This window comes from Pecten maximus, chromosome 2, assembly GCF_902652985.1.
Source record: "Pecten maximus chromosome 2, xPecMax1.1, whole genome shotgun sequence".
Taxonomy (NCBI): domain Eukaryota; kingdom Metazoa; phylum Mollusca; class Bivalvia; order Pectinida; family Pectinidae; genus Pecten; species Pecten maximus.
In genome coordinates this window covers 558,499-568,218 of record NC_047016.1, presented here as the reverse complement: position 1 = coordinate 568,218, position 9,720 = coordinate 558,499, and the positions used below count along the sequence as shown (strand labels likewise).

At 40.5% G+C, this 9,720-nt stretch overlaps 1 protein-coding gene across 1 annotated transcript; it reads right to left on the bottom strand.

Moving 5' to 3' along the window:
- Positions 1-864: 864 nt before the first annotated feature.
- On the bottom strand, positions 865-6,482 carry LOC117344106. Its single transcript, XM_033906757.1, has 3 exons — positions 6,352-6,482; positions 5,488-5,632; positions 865-3,156 (listed from the first exon to the last, which is right to left on the bottom strand). Exons 1-3 carry the CDS (start codon positions 6,449-6,451, stop codon positions 2,949-2,951), a joined length of 453 nt encoding a protein of 150 aa, XP_033762648.1. The 5' UTR covers positions 6,452-6,482; the 3' UTR covers positions 865-2,948.
- Between the last annotated feature and the right edge of the window lie 3,238 nt (positions 6,483-9,720).

The following is a 9,720-nucleotide window of genomic DNA, read 5'->3' as shown; positions in this document are numbered from 1 at the left end:
ACTCGTGCCCTGACCGGGTTTAGAGCCCACGACCTACGGCACCTACATTACCTAGCCAGAAATACCCGTAGCTTAAACCGCTGATCAATTGATCAGAATATCAAAACCCAGTGTTAACAGGTATTAGAAAAATGCACTTTTTAAACACATGTTATGTGAACACATGAATAAAATATATATAAAAGTGTTGGTTATTTATCACAGTAAGATCAAAACTAGGAATTCCGTACTTAAATTTTATAATAATACAGTGTAATGCTCGGGGATACTGTAAGTTACAATAATGTATATAGTGTAATGCTCGGGATACTGTAAGTTACATTAATGTATATAGTGTAATTTGGGGGTACTGTAAGTTACAACAATGTTTACAGTGTAATGCTGGGGGTACTGTAAGTTACAACAATGTATATAGTGTAATGTTGGGGATACTGTAAGTTACAATAATGTATATAGTGTAATGCTGAGGGATACTGTAAGTTACAACAATGTATATAGTGTAATGTTGGGGGTACTGTAAGTTACAACAATGTATATAGTGTAATGTTGGGGGTACTGTAAGTTACAATAATGTATACAGTGTAATGTTGGGGATACTGTAAGTTACAATAATGTATACAGTGTAATGCTGGGGGTACTGTAAGTTACAATAATGTATACAGTGTAATGTTGGGGGTACTGTAAGTTACAACAATGTATACAGTGTAATGCTGGGGGTACTGTAAGTTACAACAATGTATATAGTGTAATGCTGGGGATACTGTAAGTTACAATAATGTATATAGTGTAATGTTGTGGGTACTGTAAGTTACAATAATGTATATAGTGTAATGTTGTGGGTACTGTAAGTTACAACAATGTATATAGTGTAATGTTTGGGGTACTGTAAGTTACAATAATGTATACAATGTAATGTTGGGGGTACTGTAAGTTACAACAATGTATATAGTGTAATGTTGGGGATACTGTAAGTTACAACAATGTATATAGTGTAATGTTGGGGATACTGTAAGTTACAACAATGTATATAGTGTAATGTTGGGGATACTGTAAGTTACAATAATGTATACAGTGTAATGTTGGGGGATACTGTAAGTTACAATAATGTATACAGTGTAATGTTGGGGATACTGTAAGTTTCAATAATGTATATAGTGTAATGCTCGGGGGTACTGTAAGTTTCAATAATGTATATAGTGTAATGTTGGGGGTACTGTAAGTTACAACAATGTATATAGTGTAATGTTGGGGATACTGTAAGTTACAATAATGTATACAGTGTAATGTTGGGGATACTGTAAGTTTCAATAATGTATATAGTGTAATGCTCGGGGGTACTGTAAGTTTCAATAATGTATATAGTGTAATGCTGGATTTTATTAAGTTTTTACAGATTCAAAAATTGAAACGACTGAACGAGAATAGTGGTTCCCATGTCATAGCTACGCTAGGATGATATACCTACGGTAGGATTATATAGCTACGCTGGGATAGTGTAGCTACGCTAGGATGATAAAGCTACGCTAGGATGATACAGCTACGCTAGGATGATACAGCTACGCTAGGATGATACAGCTACGCTAGGATGATGTAGCTACGCTAGGATGATACAGCTACGCTAGGATGATACAGCTACGCTAGGATGATACAGCTACGCTAGGATGATACAGCTACGCTAGGATGATGTAGCTACGCTAGGATGATACAGCTACGCTAGGATGATACAGCTACGCTAGGATGATACAGCTACGCTAGGATGATACAGCTACGCTAGGATGATGTAGCTACGCTAGGATGATATAGCTACGCTAGGATGATACAGCTACGCTAGGATGATGTAGCTACGCTAGGATGATACAGCTACGCTAGGATGATATAGCTACGCTAGGATGATATACCTACGCTAGGATGATACAGCTACGCTAGGATGATATACCTACGCTAGGATGATACAGCTACGCTAGGATGATATAGCTACGCTAGGATGATATAGCTACGCTGGGATGATAAAGCTACGCTAGGATGATACAGCTACGCTAATGATGGTAACCATGTAGCTAAACGAAGCTACGATTAGCTGATATTGAGCTACGTTAAATTGACTCAGCTACATTAAGTACAGTGTATACGAGGTATTACCGTTTATCTGTACGTTGGCATGGCGACGTAGCGTTGACACATAGCTATGGTATATCGGTACCACTTGGTAGTGTTGGTATAGCCATGGTGCGCTGACATAGTTACGGTATATAGCGGCCTGCCGATGGCTGTGTGCCTTTTATTACCACAAATAGCTACCAAATAACTATTTCCTATGAGAAATGACGTCACTGGCCATTTTTTAGTAATGAAGCAAAATCATCTTCCATTAAAAGGTAAACGGCACGTCGACATTTCAAGATCCGTATCACTTTTTTCCAATACGCTATAACACCATTTTCTTCAATGATCTCCGGAAACCTGAATTAGGAATGAGTGTGTCACGTGCCATGATCAGGGGACTGGAACGAGGCAGAAGTAACTGTCTGGTTGGCATCAGTCCGATAGATTTATCTATCACGTAATTTGCTGATTTCCCGGCAATCATTGCAGCAATCGGATCAGTTTGTTCCGAAATGCCATCGCTTTGTCCAGTAACCATGGTTTCTGATTTCGACATCTTTCTGTCTCCCGTTTTGAATTTAGAAGGGTATGATGAAATTTGAGTTTGCCGATATGCAGTAGACATATTGACAGGCCATTTTCGGGTGAGCCTGCTAGCCAGGAACGAATTAGATTGAGAGGAATCCTTAATGACGGGTACGTCGCCAGATCTGATTGGTGCCAATCGAAACATATTTGCATCTGCCCGGTATGACGCGGACTTGGCCGTTACTAAGGGTGGGGTTGAACTAGTCCTCGGCATGGAATCCTGTTTCCTATCGTAAGGTTTTCGATCCAATGCTAACCTATCCCTGTGGTCCGTCTGCGGAAGCCCAGCCCCACGATGTCCCAGGACAGTGTAGCCAGCGTTCGCCGTTTGGAAGCTGTCCCACTTGACGACGAGTAAAGCAGTCGATTTTGTTATTGGTGCGGAGTACAAATATTGGATTACATCCGTCCGCCACCACCGTACACTCCGGGGGGCCACTAAGACTCCAACCGTTCACACCAACCCTGAGGAAATATACAGCATATAGTTTGTTTGTTCTTCAGAATAATTGATATATATCTATACATTAGGATACATTCAATACATAGCATACACATTATAAATGTAGTTTTAGACTGTATGGTGTACTACAGAGTATAATGTTGTTATATAAGGCTGTATGGTGTACTACAGAGTATAATGTTGTAATATAAGGCTGTATGGTGTACTACAGAGTATAATGTTGTAATATAAGGCTGTATGGTGTACTACAGAGTATAATATTGTAATATAAGGCTGTATGGTGTACTACAGAGTATAATGTTGTTATATAAGGCTGTATGGTGTACTACAGAGTATAATGTTGTTATATAAGGCTGTATGGTGTACTACAGAGTATAATGTTGTTATATAAGGCTGTATGGTGTACTACAGAGTATAATGTTGTAATATAAGGCTGTATGGTGTACTACAGAGTATAATGTTGTAATATAAGGCTGTATGGTGTACTACAGAGTATAATGTTGTTATATAAGGCTGTATGGTGTACTACAGAGTTTAATGTTGTTACATTTTGTATATAAGGCTGTATGGTGTACTACAGAGTATAATGTTGTTATATAAGGCTGTATGGTGTACTACAGAGTACAATGTTGTTATATAAGTCTGTATGGTGTACTACAGAGTACAATGTTGTTATATAAGTCTGTATGGTGTACTACAGAATATAATGTTGTAATATAAGGCTGTATGGTGTACTACAGAGTACAATGTTGTTATATAAGTCTGTATGGTGTACTACAGAATATAATGTTGTAATATAAGGATGTATGGTGTACTACAGAGTATAATGTTGTTATATAAGTCTGTATGGTGTACTACAGAGTATAATGTTGTTATATAAGGCTGTATGGTGTACTACAGAGTATAATGTTGTTATATAAGGCTGTATGGTGTACTACAGAATATAATGTTGTTATATAAGTCTGTATGGTGTACTACAGAGTACAATGTTGTTATATAAGTCTGTATGGTGTACTACAGAGTACAATGTTGTTATATAAAGCTGTATGGTGTACTACATAGTATAATGTTGTTATATAAGGCTGTATGGTGTACTACAGAGTATAATGTTGTAATATAAGGCTGCGTGGTGTACTACAGAGTATAATGTTGTTATATAAGACTGTATGGTGTACTACAGAGTATAATGTTGTAATATAAGGCTGTATGGTGTACTACAGAGTATAATGTTGTTATATAAGTCTGTATGGTGTACTACAGAGTATAATGTTGTAATATAAGGCTGTATGGTGTACTACAGAGTATAATGTTGTAATATAAGTCTGTATGGTGTACTACAGAGTATAATGTTGTTATATAAGTCTGTATGGTGTACTACAGAGTATAATGTTGTTATATAAGGCTGTATGGTGTACTACAGAGTATAATGTTGTAATATAAGGCTGTATGGTGTACTACAGAGTATAATGTTGTAATATAAGTCTGTATGGTGTACTACATAGTATAATGTTGTTATATAAGGCTGTATGGTGTATTACAGAGTATAATGTTGTTATATAAGTCTGTATGGTGTACTACAGAGTATAATGTTGTAATATAAGTCTGTATGGTGTACTACAGAGTATAATGTTGTAATATAAGGCTGTATGGTGTACTACAGAGTATAATGTTGTTATATAAGGCTGTATGGTGTACTACAGAGTATAATGTTGTTATATAAGGCTCTATGGTGTACTACAGAGTATAATGTTGTAATATAAGTCTGTATGGTGTACTACATAGTATAATGTTGTAATATAAGGCTGTATGGTGTACTACAGAGTATAATGTTGTTATATAAGGCTGTATGGTGTACTACAGAGTATAATGTTGTTATATAAGGCTATATGGTGTACTACAGAGTATAATGTTGTAATATAAGTCTGTATGGTGTACTACAGAGTATAATGTTGTTATATAAGGCTGTATGGTGTACTACATGTACAGAGTATAATGTTGTTATATAAGGCTGTATGGTGTACTACAGAGTATAATGTTGTAATAGAAGGCTGTATGGTGTACTACAGAGTATAATGTTGTTATATAAGGCTGTATGGTGTACTACAGAGTATAATGTTGTTATATAAGGCTGTATGGTGTACTACAGAGTATAATGTTGTAATATAAGGCTGTATGGTGTACTACAGAGTATAATGTTGTAATTTAAGGCTGTATGGTGTACTACAGAGTATAATGTTGTTATATAAGTCTGTATGGTGTACTACAGAGTATAATGTTGTAATATAAGGCTGTATGGTGTACTATAAAATGTAATTGCTATGCACAATACTCACCCTTGGCAATGAAGTCCATCTGTCGTACACTCACATTGAAAACAATCTAACGTATTGAAACTCGAGCCCGGCAGTATCTTCAAATGTACGGTCACACTCTCTGACGTCATAGGATACTCGCAATATCTTTGAACTGTGCCGTACTCTGAAAGATAACATATATCATTTTAGAAATATATTTATATATAAAAGAAAAATATTCAGTTAGAAACCCATTTGCTTAAATTACAATCTAGGTAAGTGAACAGGGATTATTGATAGTGTCATCTAGATATAAAAGTACTTTGATGTACCTGGTGTAGGTTATTATTGACGTACCTGGTGTAAGTTATTATTGACGTACCTGGTGTAGGTTATTATTGACATACCTGGTGTAGGTTATTATTGACGTACCTGGTGTAGGTTATTATTGACGTACCTGGTGTAGGTTATTATTGACATACCTGGTGTAGGTTATTATTGACGTACCTGGTGTAGGTTATTATTGACGTACCTGGTGTAGGTTATTATTGACGTACCTGGTGTAGGTTATTATTGACGTACCTGGTGTAGGTTATTATTGACGTACCTGGTGTAGGTTATCATTGACGTACCTGGTGTAGGTTATTATTGACGTACCTGGTGTAGGTTATCATTGACGTACCTGGTGTAGGTTATTATTGACGTACCTGGTGTAGGTTATTATTGACGTACCTGGTGTAGGTTATTATTGACGTACCTGGTGTAGGTTATTATTGACGTACCTGGTGTAAGTTATTATTGACGTACCTGGTGTAGGTTATTATTGACGTACCTTATGTACAATAGATGATTATTATCCTGATGATAAAACCTCTACATGAATACGTTAAATGAATGACCTACCTGATGTTTTGGTTTTCAAAGGACTTTTCCAATCAACAGCAAAAGTTCCATTGGAACACAGAAGCAGTATGGTAATGGGAATTATCACAAATAGTGTCATCGTGGTTGAACAGTCTCGAAGGCAATGTCAGGTTGCTTGTTGAGGGTCTGTATTTATAGCCCCTTGTCCCGTTTTGTTTATAGATATGCATTTGTCAAAGTCGTGTTTACAACATACGTACGGGATGATGAAGGGGAGCTCGAGTCAATAACGTTGTTTACTACTTCTGTAGCTAAAACATACAACGACAATATCCCCGGGCGCTTCTGTTTACGTCCGAACACGTACTGCGCAGGACCAAATATTGGGAGGCGCCTACCACCAACTAGTCAAGGTCAGAACTGAGGTTAAAAGAAATCTTAAAAATAAACACAAATATGATAGCCCGGTCAAAGTCTATGTGTTGTGAAGCTGGCTGGAGTAGCTATTTTAATCAGATGTACGTTGTTAAGCGAGATTCTTGCAGTAAAACATATTTTATCATGTTGTTTGTTATGAATTATACTGTTTGTCCATGACAGGTGTGATAGCAATTCAGTGACGTTTATTTGTGTGTAAATATGATGCAGGTAACACCACATCTAATAACAGTATGTTTCATCCCCGAGGGAGATAAAACGCGTCATGACGTTGTCTGTGGGAGGTGCAAGGTCTTGGTCCGAAAGATGCTTGTAACGAGCAACGTGCAGTTAAGGTGTTACAGAGGGTTATCACTGACAGGAGAACAAGCCCTTACGTGACCCGCGGACATCGGGCTGTCTTAATGAATGGTACTGTCAGTGGATGGGTCTCACGACACCTGTCACAGCCAGCGTTCTCAGCTGGTACTCTGGAGGAGGATAAACTGGTGTATCGGAGTACGTCTTCATATGTGTAAACTGACGACATAACGGGGTACCACGTCACAGGTGTAACATGAATATACCTTGGGGTACTACGTCACAAGTGTAACGTGACTACACGCCGAGGTACTACGTCACAAGTGTAACGTGACTACAGGCCGAGGTACTACGTCACAAGTGTAACATGACTACACACCGGGGTACTACGTCACAGGTGTAACATGACTTCACTCGGAGGTACTACGTCACAGGTGTAACATGACTACACTCCGAGGTACTACGTCACAGGTGTAACATGACTACACACCGGCGTACTACGTCACAGGTGTAACATGACTTCACTCCGAGGTACTACGTCACAGGTGTAACATGACTACACACCGAGGTACTACGTCACAGGTGTAACATGACTACACGCCGGGGTACTACGTCGCAGGTGTAACATGACTTCACTCCGAGGTACTACGTCACAGGTGTAACATGACTACACACCGGCGTACTACGTCACAGGTGTAACATGACTTCACTCCGAGGTACTACGTCAAAGGTGTAACATGACTACAAACCGAGGGTACTACGTCACAGGTGTAACATGACTACACATCGGGGTACTACGTCATGGGTGTAACATGACTTCACTACGAGGTACTACGTCACAGGTGTAACATGACTACACACCGGGGTACTACGTCACAGGCGTAACATGACTTCACTCCGAGGTACTTCGTCACAGATATAACATGACTACACACCGGGGTACTACGTCACAAGTGTAACATGACTTCACTCCGAGGTACTACGTCACAGGTGTAACATGACTACAAACCGGGGGTACTACGTCACAGGTGTAACATGACTTCACTCCGAGGTACTACGTCCTAGATGTAACATGACTACACACCGGCGTACTACGTCACAGGTGTAACATGACTACACGCCGAGGTACTACGTCACAGGTGTAACATGACTACACACCGAGGTACTACGTCACAGGTGTAACATGACTACACACCGAGGTACTAAATCACAATTGTAACACGAATACACATCGGGGTACTACGCCACAAGTGTAACATTACTGCACACCGGGGTGTCAGGCCACAAGTGTCAGATACTGTAACTACACACCGTGGTGCTAGGTCACAAGTGTAACACTACTGCACACCGGGGTGTCAGGCCACAAGTGTCACATACTGTAACTACACACCGTGGTGCTAGGTCACAAGTGTAATATTACTACACACCGTGATGTCAGGCCACAAGTGTAACACCACTGCACACCGGGGTGTCAGGCCACAAGTGTAACATCACTACACACCGGGGTGTCAGGCCACAAGTGTAACATCACTACACACCGGGGTATCAGGCCACACGTGTAACATCACTACACACCGTGGTGTTAGGTCACAAGTGTAACATCACTACACACTGGGGTGCTAGGTCACAAGTGTAATATTACTACACACCGGGGTGTCAGGCCACAAGTGTCAGATACTGTGACTACACACCGGGATGTCAGGCCACAAGTGTCACATACTGTAACTACACACCGGGGTGTCAGGTCACAAGTGTAATATCACTACACACCGGGGTGTCAGGCCACAAGTGTCACATACTGTAACTACACACCGGGGTGTCAGGCCACAAGTGTCAGATACTGTAACTACACACCGGGGTGTCAGGCCACAAGTGTCACATACTGTAACTACACACCGGGGTGTCAGGCCACAAGTGTCACATACTGTAACTACACACCGGGGTGTCAGGCCACAAGTGTCAGATACTGTAACTACACACCGGGGTGTCAGGCCACAAGTGTCACATACTGTAACTACACACCGGGGTGCTAGGTCATAAGTGTAACATAACTATACATTGGGGTGTCAGGCCACAAGTGTAACATACTGTAACTACACTCCGGGGTGCTAGGTCACAAGTGTAACATCACTACACACCGGGGTGTCAGGCCACAAGTGTAACATCACTACACACCGGGGTGTCAGGTCACAAGTGTAACATCACTACACACCGGGGTGTCAGGTCACAAGTGTCACATACTGTAACTACACACCGGGGTGCTAGGTCACAAGTCTAATATTACTACATCCCGGGGTGCTAGATCACAAGTGTAACATCACTACACACCGGGGTGTCAGGTCACAAGTGTAATATCACTACTCATCGGGGTGTCAGGTCACAAGTGTAACACCACTACACACCGGGGTGCTAGGTCACAAGTGTCACATCACTACTCATCGGGGTGTCAGGCCACAAGTGTAACATCACTACACACCGGGGTGTCAGGCCACAAGTGTAATATTACTACACACCGGGGTGTCAGGTCACAAGTGTAACATCACTACACACCGGGGTGTCAGGTCACAAGTGTAACATAACTACACACCGGGGTGTCAGGTCACAAGTGTAACATCACTACACACCGGGGTGTCAGGCCACAAGTGTCACATACTGTAACTACACACCGGG

What these genes read in the sequence shown, in the direction of transcription:
- LOC117344106 (XM_033906757.1), bottom strand. Translation starts at nt 6,451, where the DNA reads ATGACACTATTTGTGATAATTCCCATTACCATACTGCTTCTGTGTTCC. An exon ending in TTTGAAAACCAAAACATCAG is followed by an intron (nt 5,633 to 6,351) that starts GTAGGTCATTCA and finishes GTTATCTTTCAG; the next exon opens with AGTACGGCACAGTTCAAAGA. An exon ending in GATGGACTTCATTGCCAAGG is followed by an intron (nt 3,157 to 5,487) that starts GTGAGTATTGTG and finishes ATATTTCCTCAG; the next exon opens with GGTTGGTGTGAACGGTTGGA.